The following is a 24,207-nucleotide window of genomic DNA, read 5'->3' as shown; positions in this document are numbered from 1 at the left end:
AGATAAAACTTTACAGGTATGAAAGACACAACACAAATCAGTAGTAAATGTAAAAGCTAAAAGAGCTACATCATTTTCTGTTGTCCTTTTTGTAAAGCAAGTGTGCTAATGAAATCAAATTTCAAAACCCGATGAGCCTTTTTTTTCTTATGTTTGATTTCCCAAGGATAAATTTGTTTTCTGGGCTCCCCTGCGCAGTGGTTGAGAGTCCGCCTGCCGATGCAGGGGACACGGGTTTGCACCCCGGTCCGGGAAGATCCCACATGCCGCGGAGCGGCTGGGCCCGTGAGCCATGGCCGCTGAGCCTGCGCGTCCAGAGCCTGTGCTCCGCAACGGGAGAGGCCACAACAGTGAGAGGCCCGCGTACCGCAAAAAAAAAATTGTTTTCTGTGAAAGGAAGCTCATTATATAAGAAGGTTTGCTACCCTGTGCCTTCTGCTTTTTTGAAAAAGAGTTAATGATGAAACATAATTGTTTTAATATCAGTAAGTGGATGTTTATACTCTTTGATAGTTGAGTATTCAATGCTCTATTCGTGAATTAATTTATAATACTTTTTTAAAGGGTAGGAGAAATATTTCTTTAAATATCCTTTTTTTTTTATTATTATTTTTATTTTTGGCTGTGTCAGGTCTTAGTTGCAGGCGCACGGGCTCTTCGTTGGCCCACGGCATGTGGGATCTTCGTTCCCCCACCAGGGATCGAACCTTCATCCCCTGCATTGGAAGGTGGATTCTTAACCACTGGACCACCAGGGAAGTCCCTCTTTAAATATCTTACGGGGCAGATCTGAAGATAAATAGCATGACTGGTTCTTTTAATGAAATGTTTATTACTATTTGAAAAATAATTGGAGGTAGGGGAAAACAAAGATGTGCTAAAAGAAGTTTATCCACTAGAAAGTAAGATATTCAGTGTTTGTCATCCTCCTCCAGTAAAGTTGGGTTTGTGGAATATGGATCCGCTGTATAGGAAAAAACATAGATGGTATTACATTTTAGACAGTGTGTTGCAGAACCTGGTTTTTCAACACTGGTGTAAAAGAATCTATAATGACATAGGTTATATATATATATATATATTTTTTTTTTTTTTTTGTGGTACGCGGGCCTCTCACTCTTGTGGCCTCTCGCGCCGTGGAGCACAGGCTCTGGACGCACAGGCCCAGCAGCCAGCTCACGGGCCCAGCCGCTCCGCGGCATGTGGGATCCTCCTGGACCGGGGCACGAACCCCCGTCCCCTGCATCGGCAGGCGGACCCCCAACCACTGTGCCACCAGGGAAGCCCCAGTTATAATTTTTTGTTCATTTATACTGTTATATATATATGAAATATAGGATCTAAGGGTATTAATAGGATTATTCCAGAAAGTCTTCCCCATTCTTGTTACCAGTTGCCTCCATATTTTATATTACTGATTTAAATCTTAAATTTCATAAAAGCACCTTACAACCAAATTGACTAATAGCTACTACTTTAAATTTTCAGTTCTTCTAAAATTGAATATTTATATAAAAGCAGTTTAATATTTCTTGTATCCATTTTCCTTCATGAACATCTTTCCACCAAGGTTACACATGTCAAAGTACAATTCACATGTAAAAGGTCTGCCCCATTTTACTAAGAATACCTTGTATTCTTAGAATAAAAAGAAAATTATTAATCTTATATAATATTGTTAGCTTTTAGGCAGGTGTCTAATGCAGTTATAGTTCTTTTTATTTGAGAGACTTTTTTCTACTGTCCCTATTTTGTTTTTCACTAATATTACATAAGAATGGTGGTACTTTTTTAAGGTTTTAATTTGTGTGAAATTAAAAACGTTAACTCTGAAACATTAACTTAAATGGAACTAGTTTTCTCCATTGTTAAAAATGGTTTGTTATAGGAAATTTTAAACATCCACAAAAATAGCGAGAATAGTGAAATAAACCCCTATAATATACACCCAGCTTCAATAATTATTAGCCTTTTATTGTTTTTATTTGCCAGGATTTCTTAAGACTGTTGTCAGAGGTTTTTGTTTTTGTGTTTTTCTTTTAAGTTGTAGTTCTATATCCTGTTTCTACAGTGACAATAGATATTTAAACAAAACTAGGTCATGTAAACCCAGTAGACCTAACTTTATTTCAGGAAGTGGAGCGAGAAATCTCATTCAGAACAGAATGTGGACTGTATTACTCCTACTACAAGCAGATGCTGCAGGCTCCAACCCTCATGCAAGGTAATCACAACTAATAGTTTTATTGGGGTCTACTGCATTCTTTTCAATATTTCTGCTAAAATATACTTTTGCACTAATGCATTCTAAATGCTTTATAGATCTTGTGTAGTTTTTCCTTGAACTTGTATAGTTTTTTTCCTTGTTAACATAATCAATCCATGAAAATGTTTTGCTTTGGAAGAAGTTACGTAATATTTTATGTAGTTCTCCTCTCCTTGCTTCTCAGCTCTACTCCATCCCTAATTATCTGTTCACAGTTTCTTGGTTTTGCTGTTAATTGTTTTCATGGTCATTTTGGAAAAGGTCTTTGTATGTGAAAGGAGTATTGTCTGAAAACAGGAGACGTTTTGGTAGTACAAATGAGAATTACAGTTGTCTTTTTTGTCCCCAGTGCCCCCATTCATTCCTTTATTTTGCAGTTACCATTTTCCCATGTTTTCTGTGTTTCTAAGTGGTTTAGAGCACATACTCTTTACCTTTACTCCATTTAATGGAACCCTCCAAAAGGGTCTCTCCTACTCAATATATGCGTTATATGCTTCATATGGGTGCATATAACAGAGAATTGCCTTTTTCTAGGCTTTGTTATGGATATATTTTTGGCAAGAATTCTTCATGGGCGATGTTTTGTACTGCTAATTTTATCACGATAGGAGACATGAAATTTTGGTTGCCTTTCTTTTAGTGCCATAAAAGTTAATCAGTTGATTCCTGTGTGGATAGTTGCATTCACACATAATAAGGTTAATTACTCACCAGCCTTGCACTTAATGGTTTTAGCAGCCATTGATGACTATTGGCTCTGTCCATTATTTCAATAGAGTTACAGAAGTGACTCTCATTCCTCCTGCGTTTATTAGCTGGAACTCTGTTAGATAGAAAACCTTTTTCTCATCAGCTATTTGATTACCCCGAGCTACAGTTTATCAAAAAAGGCAGGATAAGTGTTGATTTTTCCCCCATACAGTTGATCCTCATTATTCATGGATTCTATATTTGCAAATTCACCTACTCTCTGAAACTTATTTGTAACCCCAGAATCAGTAGTCCTGGTGCTTTCACAGTCATTCACGGACATGTGCACAGCAGTGAAAATTTTTACTTGCTTCATTTGTGTGTTCCCAGCTGAGGTCAAATAAGGTGATGCAGTGCTTTCGTGTTTCAGCTCAGACTACAGAGTCCTTTTCACAATCTGTTTAGTGCCATGTTTTTTTTGCATTTTTGTGGTTTTCGTCGGTGATTTTCCTGTTTAAAGTGGCCCACAAGCGTAGTGCTGCAGTGCTGTCTAGTTTTCCTAAGTGCGAGAAGGCTATGGTGAAGGCATACAGAGAAAATAACGTGTGTTAGATGAGCTTTGTTCAGGTGTGAGTTAGAGTGCTGTCGGCCATGAGTTAAATGTTAATGAAACAACAATATATACTAAAGGTGTCTTTAGACAAAAACTCATATAAATCAAGGTCATGTGTTGATCAGTTGATGAAAATGCATGACCAGAAGCTTGTAGGAAAGTAACCCTGTATTTCCTCCTCATTCAGTATTGCTAATACAGTTTTCATTGCAATTTTATAGAACATAACTGTGGTGAGTAATGAGAATCAGCTGTACTTACAAGTTCTCAAAATTATGAGTTGCTTCTCTAGCATTCCCCAAAGCAGGGGTTCTTATTGAAGGGCAGTTGTGTCCCTGGGGGACATCTGGAATGTCCAGAGATGGTTTTGATTGTTACACTTTACGGGGGAGAGGGTGAGTGTGCTACTGGAATTTAGTGAGTAGAGGGCAGAGATGCTGCTAAACATCCTGTACTGCTCAGGACAGTCCCCCCAACAAAGAAGTATCGGGACCAAAATGTCAAAATACTGGTAGTGTTGAAGTTGAAAACCTCTGCTCTAAAGGTGAATAATGAGTATTTTCTTTCTAAGTATCACTATGAACTCAGTGGTTGATCTGTTTCAATTCATTTAGTTATTTGTTAAGATTATTCTTTTAGAAACTTTCAAACATATAAAAAGGTAGAGAAAATCCTCTAATGGATTTGCACTCAAGTATCACTCAATTACAGTGGTTACCAGTTTATGAACAATCTTGTTTCCTCTCTACCCCCATCCTCAACCTGGATAATTTTGGAGTAACTCCAAGACATCATATTGCTTCATCTGTAAATATATCAGTATAATTTTCTAAAGAATGGCAATTCCCTTTTTTTTTTTTTTCTTTTTTTTTTTGCGGTACACGGGCCTCTCACTGCTGGTGGCCTCCCCCGCTGCGGAGCACAGGTTCCGGACGCGCAGGCTCAGCGGCCATGGCTCACGGGCCCAGCTGCTCCGCAGCATGCAGGATCCTCCCGGACTGGGGCACGAACCCGTGTCCCCTGCATCGGCAGGCGGACTCTCAACCACTGCGCCACCAGGGAAGCCCATCCCTTTTATAAACATAACCAAGTTGTCATTATCACAATTAAGAAATTACTTAATATCAAATATCTATTCAATATTCTCATTTTCCTCTTACAGATTTTTAATGTAGTTTTGAAATCCAAATAAAGCTCATACATTGCAGTCTTTCGCTATCTTTGTTTCTTTTAAGCTATGGATTTCTAACCATCTTTTTTTTCTTGTAATTCTTCACTGGAAACACTGATTGCTTTGTCTGAGTTTTCCACTTTCTGGATTTTGGTGGAGCCCCAATGGTGCCATTCAGTGTTTCTCTGTTGTCTGAATTTCCTCTTAATTGGCAGTTAGATCTAGAGGCTTGCTCAGATTTAGGTTCTGCTTTTTAGCAAGAATACTTCCTAGATGGTGTTGTACACTTCCACATCAGGGGGTACATAATGTGCAGCTCATTCTTTTGGAGTTTAGACTGGGCCATCCATTATTAAGTTCTTAGTTAGCCTTTCACCTAGGTTTATCACCATTGATGATCATTACTTAAATCTGTTCATTACATAAGGACTATAGCATGGTGATATTCTGATTCTGTAATTCCTTCCATCATTATCAGATGGACTTCCTCTCTAAATAAAAACGTTTTCTCATCAACTATTTGGCAACCCAGAATGTCAGTTCCTAAAGGAAAGGTGGGATAAGTATTGATCCTTTCCCTTTGTTTTAGAATGAGTTACCTCTCTAGCATCCCCTAAAGGTTTGCTTTTTAAATATTATCATAAACACATGGATTTCTAACATATTTCATGCATTTCAATCTTTTGCATTATTCTTCTTATAACAAGTTGTCCAGTCTTTGGCCAGTGGGATGCCCTTCAAATCAGCTGCTGTCTTTTTTTTTTTTTTTTTGGCTGCATTGGGCTTTTCGTTGCTGTGCGGGCTTTCTCTAGTTGTGGCAAGCTGGGGCTACTCTTCATTGTGGTGCACAGGCTTCTCATTGTGGTGGCTTGTCTCGTTGCGGAGCACGGGTTCTAGGCATGCAGGCTTCAGTAGTTGTGGCACACAGGCTCAGTAGTTGTGGCTTGTGGGCTCTAGAGCGCAGGCTCAGTAGTTGTGGCACCTGGGCTTAGTTGCTCTGCGGCATGTGGGATCTTCCCGGACCAGGGCTTGAAACCTTCTCCTCTGCATTGGCAGGTGGATTCTTAACCACCAACTGCTGTCTTTTTGACATGACTCCAGTAGCCTTTGAAAACTCCTTTGGCATGACAAGATGTTTCAAGCCCATTTTGTGTATTTCCTACCCGTGACCTAGAATCAGCTGTTTCTCCAAGGAGCCCCAGTTCTCTTTAGTGGCTATTTAGAGACCACAGTCTGGGTACTAGAGGCACTTATTGCTACTAGTTTGGTCCTTATTTCCAGACCTTTAGGGAGCAGAGTAGGAAATATGATTTTTTTTTCCTAAAAGAAAATATGAATAGAGCTATTTTTAGTTCAAAATTAGGATAACAAGGTTTTTACTTTTTTGACTTTATATTTGTATCTTGTTTTCTTTAAGTTGAAAATTTTGGCTTCTATGACATTATCACTTATTTGTTTTATGCTGCTATGTAGAATACTTTCAGTGTAGCAATGATAATATTGCTACAAACAGTATGATTGCCTGAAAACAGTTCAAGCTGTCTTTCTAATTCTTTTTGTCCTTAGGATGTAGCCTACTAGGAATTTACAGTCATATTCCTCTATTCCCAAGAACACTGGAAAGAGTTCTTTTTATGTGACCAAGCTACCAACTCAGTAGGTTTCTTTGTTTTATCTTGCTTTTGGTTTTCAGTGATTGCTTTGTTAAAAAATTTTATATATTTTTTATACTTATTAAAAAAATGTTTACATGGTTCCAAAGTCAAAACTATAAAACAGGGAGCATTCAGGGAAGTCCACCTCCATCCCTGTCACCTCCACCCTGTTTCTTTCCTCACTCTTTAGGTAACTATTTGTATTAGTTTTTGGTTTATTCTTCTACCGTTAGTATTTTCAATATAAGCAAATACTTTATATATTCATATTTTCCCTTTTATTACAGAAAAAACCCTGCTTACTGTATACACTGTCCTCTAGTTTGCTTTTTTCACTTGACTGAAATCTTGATCACTCTATAGTAGAGTATCATGATATTCCTTATTTATTTACTTACTTATTTTCTTGCAGTTGCATAGTACTCCTTGGTGTGGGTAACCATAACTTTATTCAAGTAGCCTTCTTGTCTTTGTCTACTCAGGCTGCCATAACAAACTAACATTGACTGGGTGGCTTAAAAAAACAGAAATTTATTTTCTCACAGTTCCAAAGGCTGGAAGTCTAAGATCAGAGTACCAGCACAGTTGGGTTCTGGTGAGGACTCTCTTGGCTTGTTGCTGGCCACCTCTCTTTGCATCCTCACATGGAAGACAGAGACAGAGAGCAAGCTCTCCAGTGTCTCTTCTGATAAGAGCACTAATCCCATTATGAGGGTCCCCCTCTTATAACCTTTGTCTCTACCTAATTACCTCCCAAAGGCTCATCTTCAATACCATCACATTGGAGGGGGGCGGCCTTAGGGCTTCAAAGTAGGGGGCCATATAAAGTCTCAGTCCATAACACTCCTGTATTAGTCTAGTAGGACTGCCGTAACAAAATAACACAGAGTGGGTAGCTTAAACAGTACAAATTTATTTTCTTTCAGTTCTGGAGGCCAGAAGTCTATGATCAAGGTACTGTCGGGGTTGGTTTCTGGTGAAGCCTCTTTCTGGCTTGTAGATGGCCACCTTCTTGCCATGTCCTTACAAGGCCTTTCTGCTGTGTGTGTGCATAGAGGGAGGGAGAGAGCCCTCTCTTGTTGGTTCCTCTTCTTATAAGGACACCAAGTCCTATCTGATTAAGGCCCCACCCTATGACCTCACTTAACCTTTTTACCTCCTTGTAGACCCTATCCAAATACAGACACATTGGGGTTAGGGCTTCAACATAGGAATTTGGGGGGACACATTTCATTCCAAAACACCTCCTGTTGATGGACTTTGGCATTGTTTCTGATCTTTTGCTTTTACAGATGGCACTGCAGGAATGACCTTGTACCTATGTCATTTTGTCTTTTTGCCAGTCTGTCTTTGGAATCTGTTCCTAGACATGGGCTTCCTGGATCAAAGAGTAAATGCACATGTAATTTTGCTAGGTGTTGCCAAATTGTCTTCCATAGGGATTATACCATTTTGCATTCCCAACTACAGTGTATGAAAGAGGCTTACAGCCTCACTAACAGAGTATATTGTCAAACTTCTTGATTTTTTCCAAGCTGCTAGGTGAGAAACGATATCTTAGTGTAGTTTTAATTTGCTATTCTAGTAGGAGTGAGGTTGAGCATCTTTTCAGATGTGTAAGGACTGTGTGCATGTTTTCTTCTGTGAACTGTTCATACCTTCTGTTAATTAGTTGGCTTGGTTACAGTAGCAAATGACCTCAATATAACAATGGAATTCTATAACAACAGATTTATTTCTCACTCTCATTATCCAGCCCCTATGTGGAACATACTGTTACCACTGCAGAGGGAAAGAGCAAGATTGCTGGTGGAAGCATGCATTGTCTCTTAAAGATTCTGCTCAGATGTGACCTGTGTCACATCCACTCACCTGCCATTGGTCAGAGCAAGTCAAATGGCCAAACCCATCCCTGGGGGTGGGAGGGAGGCTTCATATACTCTCCCAAAGGAGGTACTACAGGTCTCATGGCAGGAAGGCAGAGCAGGGAAATATAAAATCCTCTTGCCCAAATTTCTGTAGAAGAATCATACGGTTCTTCTATTACATCACAGAAGTTATAATTTACCTATGTTTGTGTAAACATTTAAATAATGTCCATCTAATATATGGTATGCTTTTCATGGATAGGACTATTATATCCGCAACACCTAGCACATTCTCTGGCGTATACTAAAGAATCTATGAATAGTTTTGAATGAATAATTTAATTATAATTATCTTTTACTGAATTTTCAAATATCAATCTTAGGTTTTCATGGCTTAATATATGATAACAAAACCGAATCTATGAGGACAATTAACCTCCTTCAACGAATGAATATTTACCAAGAGGTTTTTCTCAGTATTTTATATAGAGTTCTACCCATACAGGTATGTTGTGTTCTGTGACATTGAATTTAATATTAGATGAAAGTCAAAGTCTGACATTTTAAGTTGAATGTTTCACATATGTTTTTCTGATCTTCAACTGGCTTGGTATAAAAACAGTAGTATCCTAATTTTCTCCATACATATTGTGAATTTTGCTTTTTATTTATATTTTATAAGATATTTTTACATATAGATGCTTCCAGGCTTAAAGTATGCAGTCTAGAAGCTGATAAATATTTTCATTTGGAAACATGTGATCACTCCTCATTTATCTTTGAAATAAAAAAACAACAACCTGGAGAGTTAGCAAATCACAGTGACCACTTCTCATGTGAATAAGGTAATACTGGATAAAGTTAGCTGTAAAACTCGTCTAAAGAGTGAAACTGGGGACTTCCCTGGTGGTCCAGTGGTGAGGACTCCGCGCTCCCAATGCAGGGGGGCCTGGGTTTGGTCCCTGGTCAGGGTACTAGATCCCACGTGCCGCAACTAAGACCCAGGGCAGCCAAATAAATAAATAAATACTTTAAAAAAACAAAAAATGAAGCCAGAATCCTCAAGGACTTCCTTGTCTGCTTTTGTATTGAGAAGAAAGGCTGCTAGCACACTTTTACACAGGAAGGAGTGATGTACGCTTATTTCTTGGAATTAATACCAAGCTTCTGAATATTAAATTTCCACTGTCATATTTTGTAAATGGCAATGAGAAGGAGTAGGGCTTCTTTAACAGACGTTTTTTATCATTCCCTTACAGAAATATATAGAGCCAGTTTATTTTTATATTTACACCTTATTTGGACTCCAAGCAATGTATGTCACAGCTCTTTACATAACCAGCTGGCTCCTGAGTGGTACGTGGCTGTCAGGACTCTTAGCAGCTTTCTGGTATGTCACAAATAGGTGAGTTGGAATCAGTATTCCCTTCTCCCTTTTTAAGGTATAAGTTAAAATGAAGTTACTTCATTTCCAGTTTAAAGAAGGTTGTTCTGCCACATTTTGTGTGGAGTATTTTCTCTTTGGGTTACCTAGTGGAGGTTTTCTTATTTAGTAAGGTAGAAAGTCCTACTTTTATATGTATATCTACAGCTGAGGAACAAAACACTGAAGTGTAAGTCAAGAGAATCATCTATAATAATCCCAATTCTATTACCAACTTGCTGTGTGATCAGTATTTCTCCAGCCACAAATCTCATCTCTTAAAAGGTTTATTAATATCTTTATTATCAACCTCAGTAAGATTGTATGCAGCTCATAATTAGCAAAGTATAAAGCACTGTACAAGTGTAAGGAAGTTCTTACATTATTTAATTAATATCTATTAATTTCCAAACCCTGGAGCATTATGAAGTAGCATTTTTAAAAAACATATTCGAGATAAATCGAATTATTGCCTGACCTATTAAAAGCAACACCAGTAGTCAGTAGCAGTCTTAAAACTTGAACATGAATTCTGATGTTGATTTTATGTTGTAATCCTCAACAAATTACTTTTTATTATAACTTTACTGAGTGCTTACTATATGCCAAGCACTTTAAATCATACTTTATGATTTTAACAACCCTGTAGAGTGGGTACTATTATTATTACTATTTTATTTTATTTTATTTTATTTTGTGTCTGTGTGTGTGGTATGCGGGCCTCTCAGTGTTGTGGCCTCTCCCGTTGCGGAGCACAGGCTCCGGATGCGCAGGCTCAGCGGCCATGGCTCACGGGCCCAGCCGCTCCGCGGCGCGTGGGATCTTCCCGGACCGGGGCACGAACCCGTGTCCCCTGCATCGGCAGGCGGACTCTCAACCACTTGCGCCACCAGGGAAGCCCATTATTACTATTTTAGAAGTGAGGTAATTGAAGCTTAAAAGGTCGTTTTATACATATACGTTATATGTATAAATACGTAAAAAGGTTATGTGTGCATGTGTGTGTATATATATATGAGAATATTTATATAGGCATATATATTTATACATAGAGAAAGGCACACGCACACACACGCGTGCACACATGGAGCTAAGTCTTGGTCAGAACTCAAATGCAGAGTGTGAGACCACTATGTTATGCTGCCTCTTAACATTTTATTTATTTTTTATTTATTTATTTATTCTTTGCGGTACGCGGGCCTCTCACTGTCGCGGCCTCTCCCGTTGCGGAGCACAGGCTCCGGACGCGCAGGCTCAGCGGCCATGGCTCACGGGCCCAGCCGCTCCGCGGCATGTGGGATCTTCCCGGACCGGGGCACGAACCCACGTCCGCTGCATCGGCAGGCAGACCCTCAACCACTGTGCCACTAGGGAAGTCCGCTCTTAACATTTTAATCTAACATATTATTCCTGCTAAGAGTAAATTAAAGTCTGTAATTCAACTATACTTCAACAAAAAATAAATTTAAAAAAAGAATAAATTAAAGTCAAATTTATTGTTTCTATTAAAAGTAAATAAAGACATTTATTGGATTCCTAGTATGTATAGGGATCGTTCTTGGTACTAGGTGTACAAAGTTGAAAACTTAACTACACTTGCCCTCTGGGGGTTCACATTTTAGGGGAGTCAAGGAGCTTTTAAAAGTTATTAATCAATGACAAAATTAAGACTCAAGTATAAAGCACTACCAGTTCTACCCCAGTTCTACCACTGCATACCTGTGGACAGGTTAGTTAAATTTTCTCAATGCCAGTTTTATGTTGCAGGCGTTATGATGATGATGATAAAGGCAAATTATTGAGAACCAAGAACCAAAATCTAAATATACTTAACATAATATGTCTTTCACTTTAGGAAATCTTTGAGGTAATGATAGTAAAAATTACTACTTTGGTCCTTTGTGTTTTCCTTGTGCAGAATAGATACCACAAGGGTTGAGTTTACCATCCCACTGAGAGAGAATTGGGCGCTGCCATTCTTTGCAATTCATATAGCAGCAATTACATATTTCCTGAGACCAAACTTACAGCCCCTTTCTCAAGTAAGTTTTTATAATACTTTGTATATATTTTTAGTTCTCCAATTTGATCTTAGAAGCTTCAGAAAATGTGATGTTCATAGTGTCCAAGTGCATGTTAATAGTTCTTATTCCATGACCAATTCTTTAACTTGAGTTAAATTAAGTTTTCTTTTTCTAAACCTGTTCCTACTTTGCAAAGAAAATGTTTTCATTTTTGATGTTAAAAATGTACTCTACATTATCTGCCCTTAAACAATTACGGCAAACCCACACAAAATTTCTGCAGAACTGTCAGAATTTTTAAGCCATTGCTCTTGAGATGATTGAGGTGATTTGGTGCATTATCGCCTCCATGATAATATGGAGTACACATACCATATGTGAATATTTATATGCAGAGTGTCACGTCAGGCTATTGAGAACTTAAATAACAAATGCAAGAGTTTTCAGAGCAACAGTTCATAGTTTTTCTGTTTGGTTTATAGAGATATTGGCTGCTCTTGAGAACACTTGTCTGAGAGGCTTTTTATTACTAGAGACATGTAAATTATACAAAGATTTTCTTTTTACAGAGGCTGACACTTCTTGCCATTTTCATATCAACTTTTCTCTTTAGTCTAACATGGCAATTTAATCAATTTATGATGCTGATGCAAGCATTAGTGCTGTTCATACTGGACTCCTTGGACATGCTGCCAGCAGTGAAGGTAAGGTTTGCTCTCTTTTCTCAGTTGAGATGGTTGTTGTTTAATGTTTTATATGATAGAATGAGCTCAAAATATGCACATGCTTAATGATAAAGTTGAAGCTGCTTCTTAGCTATAATGTAAATATGCTATAGTCAGTTGAAGCTGAGTAATTTATGCAGCCTAGTTTGACCATCTTAATTTTTATTCTGCTTATTTTACATTAAAAGATGGATTTATTTCGGGACTTCCCTGGCAGGCCAGTGGTTAAGACTCCACACTTCCACTGCGGGGGGCACAGTTTCGATCCCTGGTCGGGGAACAAAGATCCCACATGTGGCGTGGCCTTAAAAAAAAGATGGATTTATTTGGAGCACAAATGTCTAAATCAGTCGTCCTTTATAGAGTTGACTTAAATTTTAAAACATAAGATAGCTATTTTAAAATGTATTACTGTGTACTGTCCCACCTTTTTTCCCCAAGGAAATCAATGGGTGTATAACAGCTTTTCTGTGGTACTTTGTAAAATTTTCATAGTAACATTTACCAGTACGGGATGTCAATCCCTATTGATTGGTCAGAGGTCACATATGAAATAAGGAAATTATAAAGGAAACCATTGTTTGTCTCCCAGTGTGTGCTGCTGTCATTTAACTGTATGGTTTTTGTCATGTGCAGAAATATGTTTTAATGTGTTGTATATGTTTTTAAGTTGCTCATAGTTACTATTCCAAAGTAACAGTAACTTAAATATTTTCCAAGTATAATAAAATATTATCACCAGATCTAAGGCAGCAATATAATCTAATAGAGAAGAGTTGTACTCACATATTCCATGTCAAAAGAGATGCAACAATCTTTGGAAACTGACTGAATCTGAATTAGGAAACATTAAAGTCAACCAACACACATATATTATCTATCTACCGAGTCATAATAATAGGATAGGCGCTATAGAAAATTCCAACCTGTATAAGACATTGTCCCATCCACAGGGAGTTTGCCATCTGGCTTGGGAAATAAAGATGTCTATACAATTAGAGGGATGTCTGTATATCTATAGATGTCAATTTGTAGTAACAGTAAGTGCCAGAAGTCTAGAAGAGGAGACTTCTTTTTCGGCTAGAAAGATTTCACAGAAAAGAGATGCTAGAGGTGGACCAAAAATGAGGAGACTAGAATTTGGATGGAGTTTGAGAGGGGAAGATATGAAGGTAAAATACAGTAAAGAAAGCATTCTTTGCAATTCAGATAGCAGCAATTACATATTTCCTGAGACCAAACTCACAGCCCCTTTCTCAAGTAAGTTTTTATAATAAATGGATAAATGGGAAAAGTATGTGAAAAAGAATGGATACTTCTATGGGTATAACTGAATCACTTTTCTGTATACCTGTAACACATCATTTATCAGCTATACTCCAATATAAAATAAAAATTAAAAAATTAAAACTATTTTTAATTAAAAAAAGAAAGCAGGTGGATAATCCAAAGTTAAAATGTGTATATATGTGTGTGGGTGTATAATATATGTATGTGTATATATATATGGTATTAGATAATGATAATAGAGCCCACATGCCTCTAAAAGCTGCATGTACAAATGAAGCTGAGTCTGTTGCTGTCTGTTTTTATTTGCTTTCCTGTTTTGTAAACTCTTTATGCTTTGTTCATGGAGACTTGCAAGCTAAGGGGAAGAGGTGCCTAGATACCTTTGTATTTCTTCTTGTCATACACTCTTAGGCCAGTTAGTCTCTTCATATGTGATATCACTTTTCCCCTTTCTAACAAGTATGTTCAAAAGAACATTGTACATTTTAACATAAAAATAAATTAATTAATAAATGAAAGAAGAAATAAAAATAAATAAATAATATTAAGCCATTTTGAAAATACATATATAAAATTTTTTTCCTAGTGTATAATTTTTCTGTATTTTCACAGTAGGTATCAAAAGCCTAAGAAAACATGTATGTCTTTTCACCAAATTTTGACCTCTTGAAATTTATCCTAAGGAAATAATCAAACATGTTCATTTTAGCTGGACTGTAATAAGAAAAGTCTGGAAATGACCTAAGTCAATAGCAATAGGGTATTGTTAAACAAACACGTCTTAACTATGTAACACAGTGTTAGTTATATATAACCATTAGTTTTCCTTCTCCCTTTTTTAAAAATAAAACATATGTATAGAGAGAGGAAAGTTTCCAGAAATATATGCATTAAAGTATTAGCAGTCAGCTATGTGATTGATGCTCTTATTTTCTTTTTGTTCTTTACATCTCTTGAATGTTTCTGTAATGAACATGTTTCTTTTTCTTTTTTAAAAAATTGGAAAACAGAATAAAAGGTACTATTTTGGCACACACAAAAAACTAAAGAATAATACAGCTAATTTATTTCATATTCAGTTCTAAGCTTCGTTGAACTTTTATATTTGAAACTCTGTTGGCGTTAGAAGTAGTTATAACTATCAGAATTAAAGGAGGAACAGTATTATAATGAAAGGATCCAGGGTTATAATACCAAGTTGCTACTATCAACTCTGAAAATAACTAGCTCTTTAAACTTTGTCAAGTGATATAACTTCTTGGAGCCTTAGTTTCTTCATAAATTGGAATCACTGATCTCTAATCATATTGAATGGGAAAGAGTCAGTATAATTGATGTAGAAAAAAGTAATACAAATTCAGAGCCTGATGTGGTGACAAGAAGCAATATCTTTTTCAGTACACGTCATCTTCTCTTCATGGATGATGGAAAATCTCTTACCATCAAAAGATCAAGTTTTCAGTGAGAAATGTGTACAGGGTTTTAAAATATAAAACAGAACAGTAAATGTTATTACTAAGCATATAATTCTGTTCGATTAAAGACTAAGAATGTGGAGACTACCTGTTGTGAAAACAAAACACATTAGTGATCAGTGCCTAAGAGGCAATTTTAAAGTACTCTGTATGGTTCCAGACAAAATGAAGGAAACGCCCTTCTTATTCTTCCTACTAAGTACAATTAAAAGCCCTAGACAATATGTAAAAAACAAATATAAGAAAATTTTGAGAGGTGGAGAAAAGAAAGTAGACTACACCTAGAGACCTCGAAACCAGAGGAAGAATATGGCAGTGAGTTCACTGGGTTTTCTTTTTGCTGCATATATCTCAGACTAGGTACTGGGAAAGTCAGCAATCAGGAGAAACCAATGGACTCAAACCAAAAAAGCCCCAAGAAAAGCCAAAAGGACAAGAAAGGGTGAAGCATGAATGCCACGTGGAGAACCTTCAACTTCAACCTATTGGTAATGAGACAGCCCTCCCCATCCCTGCCGGGATGGTGTCAGCAGAGAGCCTAAACTTTCATCTTCACCCAGCAGTAATGAGACACCTCTTTCTTCTGCCCCTCAAAAGTCAGTGGAGGTCAAATGTCCAGGTCACCCTGGACATCCAAACCCATCTGGAAATAATGAGGCAGTGTCCTTCTTTCCTCAGTGGCATGACGCTGGCATGGTGTCAGAGGAGGTCTGCTGACGCAGAAGATTTACATAAGATTCAGAGTTCCATAACATAATACAATACAACTGAAGGTCATTTGTTAAACTAAGAACAGGAAAATCTCTTGAATGAACAGAGACCATCAGCAGGTGCCAAAACCAAGGCACACAAAAGTTGAATTACCTGACAAGGAATTTAAAGCAGCTATCATAAAAAAATTCTCATTGAGCAATTACAAACACACTTGAAACAAATGAAAAATAGGAACTCTTAACAGAGATTTAGAAGATAAAAAGAAGAAGCAAATGGAAATTTTAGAACTGAAAAATTCCAATAATGAAAATAAAAACCTCAAAAGATGGGCTTCCCTGGTGGCACAGTGGTTAAGAATCCACCTGCCAATGCAGGGGACATGGGTTCAATCCCTGGTCCAGGAAGATCCCACATGCTGCGGAGCAACTAAGCCTGTGCGCCACAACTACTGAGCCTGCACTCTAGAGCCCACGAGCCACGACTACTGAAGCCCACATGCCTAGAGCCCGTGCTCCACAAGAAAAGCCATTGCAGTGGAAGCCCACAGACTGCAGTGAAGAGTAGCCCCCGCTTGCCTCAATTAGAGAAAGCCCGCACACAGCAACGAAGACCCAATTCAGCCAAAAAAAATAAACAAATTAATTAAAATAAATTTTTTAAAACCCAAAAACTCAGTAGATGGACTCAACAGTAGACTGGAATGGTCAGAGGAAAGAATCAGTGAACTTGAAGACAGGACAATTTAGAAATGAACTAATTTGAACAAGAAAATAGACTGGAAAAAAATGAACAGAGCTACAGAGACCTATGGGACCGTAACAAGAAGTCTAATTCATATAATCAGAACCCCAAAAGGAGAGAAAGAGAGTGAGGCTGGAAAAAGTATTTGAAAAAAATACTTTTTGAAGGAATGTCAAAAACTTCCCAAATTTGTCAAAACCTACAGAATCAAGAAGCTGAGCTAATGTCAAATAGGGTAAACCCAAATAAACCAATGCCAAGATACATCATAATCAAACTTCTGGAGAATAAAGATAAAGAAAAAAATCTTGAAAGCAGTCAGAGAAAAATGATACCTATAGGGGAAAGCCAGTTTGAACGACAGTGGGTTTCTCATCAGAAACCATGGTGCTGAAAGAATAGAATGGTCAACCCAGAATTCTATAGCCAGCAAAAATATCTTTCAGGAAAGAAAGGGAAAGCAAAACATTCTCAGATGAAGGAAAACTAACAGAATTTGTTACCTATGGACCTACTGTTAAAAAAAAAAAGGCTAAATGAAGTTCTTGAAATAGAAGGAAATGATAAAAGAAGAAATGTTGGGACATCAGGAAGAGAGAAAAGGCAATTAAAAGTAAAAATATGAATAAATATAATAAACTTCCTCTCTCATCTTGAGTGTTCTAAATTATGTTTGATAGCCGAAGCAAAAATAGTAATATGGTCTTATGGTTCTCAATGTATGTAGAGGAAATATTTATGACAGTTGTAAATGGGAAAAGTAAAGGGAATTAAATTGAGGTAAAATTTCTACACTTGATTCAAACTGGTAAAATGTCCACACTAGTAGACTGTAGTAAGTTATGAATGTATAATGTAATAACCCAGAACAACCACTAAAAATCTGTACACAGAGATACATTCAAAAATACTATAAATAAGTAAAAATGGAATTCTAAGAATATTCAGGTTACCCACAGGAAGGCAGAAAAGAAAACAGAAATGGAAAACGGAGTGAACAAACAGCAAATGATAAAATGGCAGATTTAAGACCTATCATATCAATAATAACACATATATACAATAGAATATTACTCAGCCATAAAAAGAAACGAAATTGAGTTATTTGTAATGAGGTGGATGGACCTAAAGTCTGTCATACAGAGTGAAGTCAGAAAGAGAAAAACAAATACCATATGCTAACACATATATATGGAATCTAAAAAAAAAAAATGGTTCTCAAGAACCTAGGGGCAGGACAGGAATAAAGACGCAGACATAGAGAATGGACTTGAGGACACGGGGTGGGGGAAGGGTAAGCTGGGACAAAGTAAGAGAGTGGCACTGACATATATACATTACCAAATGTAAAACAGATAGCTAGTGGGAAGCAGCTGCATGGCACAGGGAGATCAGCTCAGTGCTTTGTGACCACCTAGAGGGGTGGGATAAGGAGGGTGGGAGGGAGATGCAAGAAAGAGGGAGGGGATATGTGGATATATGTATGCACATAGCTGATTCACTTTGTTATACAGCAGAAACTAACACAACGCTGTAAAGCAATTATACTCCAATAAAGACGTTAAAAAAATTACATTAAAGGTAAATGATCTAAATACAACTATTTAAAGACAGAGATGGGTTAGAATAGATTTAAAAAGCACAACCCAATTGTTTTCTACAAGGAACTCCCTTCAAACAAACAGTATAGGTAGATTGAAAATAAAAGGGTAGGAAAAGATACACCATGCAAATATTAATCAAAAGAAAGTAGGAGTGGCTATATTAATATCAGGTAATGTAGGCATGAGAGCAAAGAAAATTACCAGAATAGTATATACTAATAAAAGTATTAATCCACCAAGAAGACATAGCAATCCTAAATGTACATGTACTAACCAACAGTGCCACAGTATATGTGAAGCAAAAACTGTGACAGAACAGAAAGGAGAAACAGAGAAACCCAAAAAGAGTTGAGGACTTCAGCACCCCTCTCTCTCAACAATTGAGAACCAGACAGAAATCGTTAAGGATATAGAACTCAACAACACCATCAACTAACAGGATCTAACCAACATTTATAGAACATTCCACCCAACAACAGCAGAATACCCAATGGATTGAATCAATGGATTCAAACTAGAAATCAACAAAAAGATAAGGAAATTTCCAATATTTGGAAACTAAGCAGCACACTTCTAAATAATCTATGGGTCAAAGAGGAAGCCTTGAGGAAACACTGAACTCAGTGGCAACAAAAATGCAACATATCAAACCTTGTGTGGTGCAGCTAAAGCAGCACTAAGAGGGAAATGTGTACCACTACACACATTATAAAAGAGGAAAAATCTAAACCATAACCAAGCTCCCACCTTATGAAACTAGGAAAGGAAGAGCACAATAACCCCAACTCAAGCAGAAGGAAGAAAACAATAAAGAAAAGAACAAAAATCAATGAAATTGAAAACATAAAAACAATAGAGAAAATTAGTGAAATAAAAAGCTAATTCTTTCAAAAGATCAGTAAAACTACAGACCTTCATAATTCCCTTGGAGCATTAAACATTCAATGTTAGCACACTTTGATACCAAAGTTCTGATTCTCTGTGGCAGTACTTATGTTCTAGCCAGTTAAGAACATAGACTCTAGAACCAACTGCCTCGATTTGAATGAGGTGATATAAGTGAGTCATTTATCATACTCCCTGATATTTTATGAATGTTAAAAAATGTTAACCATGTTTAATTATGAATGATAATGAAGAGCATGAGCATGCCAATGAAGAAAATTTTGATTATTCTGTATAGGAAGAAAGTATTATTGCTGCCTTGTTTCTAAACTCTGAACTAATAGAACCTGAGAAGGAACATCAAAAGTACCACTGGAAAAAAAAAAAAAAAAAGTACCACTGATAATCCACAACTTTCTAGTATACAGTACTGCTCAGTATTACATTTCTGGCTGATCACCCACAGTGTTTCTCTTGAACCTAGGATATCATTACAGTTGACCCTTAAACAACATGAGTATCACTGCGTGGGTCCACTTATATGCAGATTTTTTCAATAAATATATACAGTCCTCTGCAGTTGGTTGAATTCATGGATGCAGAAGGCTGACCATGGGACTTGAACATCCAAGGATTTTGTTAATCCACTGTGGGTCCTGAAACCAGTCCCCCACAGATACCAATGGATGACTGACTGTACATTTATAAAACTGTGCAATCTTGTAACACAGACTGCTCTTTTTTCTCTAAATATTCCTACTTGGTGTAAAAAAAGACTGCCAGCATCAAAAAACATCGTAATCCAAATAAAGACAAAAAAAGTTTTATTTTAAAAAAATGTATTCCTGAATGAGTCATTATGCTTAAAATTTTCCTACAGATTTAATGAGGAAAATATTTACACCCCTATGGAAAAGGGAGCAAAAGATACAAATACTTCGTAGAAGGAAAAGCATCAAAAGGAATAAAATATGTAGGTATAAATTGAACAAAAGAAGTGCAGACTTATACCCAGAAAACTACAGAACACTGTTGAAAGTTTTAAAGACCTGCATAAATTGGAAAGATTTCCCATGTTCATGGATTGGAAGACTTTCTATTGTTAAGGTGGCAATACTCCCCAAATGGATCTACAAATTGAACATGGTTCCCTCTCAGAATCCCAGTTGCAGAAATCGACAAATTCATAAATTCATAAAATTCATATGGCAACTCAAGGGACCCAGAATAGCGAAAAAGATCATGAAAAAGAACAAAGTTGGAAGACTCACACTTTTCAATTTCACAACTTAACTTCCAAGGTACAGTAATCAAGACAGTGTGATACAAGCAGAAGAATAGACATAAATCAATGGAATAGAATTGAGAGACCAGAAATAAACAGTCAACTGATTTTCAGCAAGGATGCCAAGATAATCATGGAGAAAGAGTAATCTTTTCAATAAATGGTGCTGTGATGGGACTTCCCTGGTGGCACAGTGATTAAGAATCCGCCTGCCAATGCAGGGGACAGGGGTTCAAGCCCTGCTTCAGGAGGATCCCACATACTGTGGAGCAGCTGAGCCCGTGCACCACAACTACTGAGCCTGCGCTCTAGAGCCCACGAGCCACAACTACTGAGCCCACGTGCCACAACTACTGAAGCCCCCATGCCTAGAGCCTGGGCTCTGCAACGAGAAGCCACCGCAATGAGAAACCCATGCACCACAACAAAGAGTAGCCCCCGCTCACCGCAACTAGAGAAAGCCCGCACTCAGCAGCGAAGACCCAATGCGACCAAAAATAAATAAAAATTAAATTAAATTTTTTTTTAAAAAAATGGAAAACCCCATTTTAAAAAATGGTGCTGTGATAACTGGATATCTGTATGCAAAAGAATGAAGTTGGACCCCTTCTTCTTACCATACACAATCATGAGCTCAAACTAGATCATAGACCTGATTTTAAGAACTAAAACTATGAAATGTTTAGAGGAAAAGATAGGAATAAATATTTATGACCTTGGAGTAGCCCAAGCCTTCTTTGATATAACACCCAAAGCACAAGTGACTAAAGAAAAAATTAGATGAATTGGACTTCATCAAAGTTAAAAACTTTTGTACCTGGAAGGATACCATCAAGAAAGTGAAAAGATGGGCTTCCCTGATGGCCCAGTGGTTGAGAGTCCACCTGCCGATGCAGGGGACACGGGTTCATGCCCCGGTGTGGGAGGATCCCGCATGCTGCGGAGCAGCTGGGCCTGTGAGCCATGGCCGCTGAGCCTGCGTGTCCGGAGCCTGTGCTCCGCAACGGGAGAGCCCACAACAGTGAGAGGCCCACGTACAGCAAAAAAAAAAATAATAATAAAGTGAAGAGACAACTCGCAAAATATGAGACAATATGTGCAAATCATATATCTGAATAAGGATTTCCAGAATATATAAAGAATTCTTACAACTCTTTCAACGTTAAAATATGGACAAAAGATTAGATAGATATTTCTCCAAAGAAGATATATAAATGTTCAATAAGGACCTGAAAAGATGCTCAACATCATTAGTCATTAGGGAAGATTGGGAAATAATGGAGTACGGTAAAAATACTGATTGTTGGAATACAATAAAATACTATAGGCCATAACTGTAAAGGAATTTAGAAGAAAATTAAAGACTACAAACAGCATTTACCTATTCCTAGAATATATTTATACCATTGTTTGCTTCCTCTACTTCATATATCCCTGTTCTTCTTAATGTTATAAAGTTTAAAATGTTCTGTAATTAAAAGGTAAATAAAGAGTTACTATCTTCCTTTCTTAGATTGTATTACTTGACGCTAGGTGTGTTTTCTGCATTATTTATAACTTGAGATGTATCCAACTAGTGACCAACCTGTCAGCATGTGGGAGTCTCTTGATAAAAATCTGTTTAACCATCTAATCCTTGGTTGTTGCAGGTGACATGGCTGTATGGTATACAGCTAACAGGTTTATTCCTTGTCTGCATTCTTCAGTTTTTTAATTCCATGATTCTCGGATCATTGCTTATCAGTTTTAACCTTTCGGTGTTAATTGCAAGAAAACTTCAGGTAGGACTTTTTTTTGTCCTTAATCAAAGTAAATTTTTTTTTTAATTGTGTGGTTGTTTAGACCTTGTTTTCATATAGTATACAAAGGAAAATTTATAACCAAATTTCCACTAAAAAGCAGTAGGGCCATTATTTGCTTTTTTTGAAGTGCATGGTATAGCATTTGTTTTCAGGCTTTCTGATCTGCCATTCCTTTGTTTTGACATTTATTATTTCTTAGAAAATTGGAATCTTAATTAAATTCAGAATTAGCCAGAGATACTTGTTTGACTGCCATTGGTTTAAAGTTGGAATAAAAGAGAAAAAAATGTTGACTTTTTTCATGTGTGAACTCAAGAGTCAGAAGAACATATTGCTTTGTGGAAATGTGTTTGTCACAGTCTTTAAAGTTGGGGGACACCTTGTTATTTGAAGTAGTAACACCACTCTTTACCCCATCCTTCCATATCATATTATTGATTTTTAAGTGAGTTAAAATTAACTCTGTTTTGAGAATTTTGAGATTCCAAATAAATACCTTTAGAAAAAAATGGGACATTTCCTAGAATAACATGTTTTGACATTGGCCTCATCTTTTGACTTTATTATATAATTAAAATCTCTTAAATTTACATAAAATTTAAGAGTTAGTTGTTTTTCCTTAATAATGTTGCAAAGCCTGTTTTCTGTCTTATAAGCATATGAGAAACATTTCTCATAAGCACTTTTATATCAAGAAGCTGTTTTGTTTTCCATTTTGGGAAGAATAAATACATTTTGTTATTAGTCTTTTGAATGAGAGCTGCTATGGACAAATCTTCACAAAATTTTAAAAAACAGGCTTTTAGTTGACTATTAAAAACTGTACTTCTCATTTATCCTTTTAACCTTAATTATAAATAAACATCACTTATATTTGAACTGTTTAGATATTATTATATTTGATAATCCATAAAGTTATTTGAGGGTTATAAGAAAACTATTATGTATCAAAGAGCACAATTTACTTTTTTTATATAGGTCTTTTATTTAATGGGTTATAGTCTGTGATATATGAATCAGTGGATAAAAAGATGAATCAGTGGATCAAGTTCAGTCAGTATATGCTGAGTACCTTCTAAGTGGCCGACTCCATACTCTGGTTGAAGAGGTCTTTAAAAAAAAAAAAGGACTAGGACACATTTCCTCATCATATGGAGCTTATTATTAAGTGATTCATTTACTATTAGAAAAAGACAAATTTTAAGACAATGTAACCTCATGAAAATTAGGTTGTATTTTCCCTATATGTTGTGTGACCCAATGTTTTAAATTCTTAAGTAATCTCATCTTAAATGTTTATGAAGTTATATTAAAATTAAAAAATTGAAACTCAACTCTTTTAATTTCTAGAAAAACCTGAAAACTGGAAGCTTCCTTAATAGGCTTGGGAAACTATTGTTACATTTATTTGTGGTTTTATGTTTGACACTTTTTCTCAACAACATTATTAAGGTAGGTTAATAAAATGACATATTTAATTTAGCATTACTAAAGAGTTACCAGTTTTACATTAAACAGACTCAGTTTTACCTTTGTTTCAGTAACAGGATTATTTTCTTGATTTTAGTCCTTGATTTCTATTTGCTCTTAACATGTTCTACTTTGAACCCACCTTTTGCGTTATTAAACTTTTTAAAAACTCAGCTTTAAAAGCATTAAACAAGTATTTCTCTAAATTTAAAGCTTCTACTTTTTAGAGCGTTTTCTGTACTATGGTACTAAAAAAAAAAAAATGACATGATTTTTATTGGGGTAAGTTCATAAATAAACTGGGTTTACTGTCGGAACCACATTGATTAATTGAGATGATTTCGCCCCTCTGGGAAGGTTGGTCTCAGGACAGAAGACAGCTGCATGTACATGACAGACCCCTCTTCTGTAAGAGAATGGCAGTCTCTCTCCCTGTCTGTTGACTGTCAAAGAAAAAACAGACCCTTCACTCAGTCAGCCACATTAAACACCTCCACTCCAGG

The 24,207-nt window shown here is 36.7% G+C and overlaps 1 protein-coding gene across 7 annotated transcripts in view; it reads left to right on the top strand.

Moving 5' to 3' along the window:
- Nucleotides 1-24,207, top strand: part of DPY19L3 (dpy-19 like C-mannosyltransferase 3) — a 74,059-nt gene that overhangs the window by 22,870 nt on the left and 26,982 nt on the right. For 4 of the 7 annotated variants that reach the window (XR_002646310.2, XM_022585864.3, XM_022585865.3 and 1 more), the window contains 7 exons: nucleotides 2,134-2,224; nucleotides 8,650-8,771; nucleotides 9,526-9,671; nucleotides 11,608-11,731; nucleotides 12,283-12,417; nucleotides 22,082-22,213; nucleotides 23,585-23,686. Coding sequence is in view for 6 of the 7 variants with exons in the window: in XM_022585864.3 (XP_022441572.2) it covers nucleotides 2,134-2,224; nucleotides 8,650-8,771; nucleotides 9,526-9,671; nucleotides 11,608-11,731; nucleotides 12,283-12,417; nucleotides 22,082-22,213; nucleotides 23,585-23,686 (852 nt within the window). In the remaining variant the exon portion in view is untranslated. The other 3 variants (XM_089902964.1, XM_022585866.3, XM_089902965.1) reach the window with 3 other exon arrangements.

This window comes from Delphinapterus leucas, chromosome 20 (assembly GCF_059928025.1).
Source record: "Delphinapterus leucas isolate spDelLeu-1000000601 "Yukka" chromosome 20, BTC_Dleu_Yukka2, whole genome shotgun sequence".
NCBI classification, from domain to species: domain Eukaryota; kingdom Metazoa; phylum Chordata; class Mammalia; order Artiodactyla; family Monodontidae; genus Delphinapterus; species Delphinapterus leucas.
The sequence above is the reverse complement of the archived record's forward strand: the minus strand, read 5'-3'. Positions and strand labels throughout refer to the sequence as shown.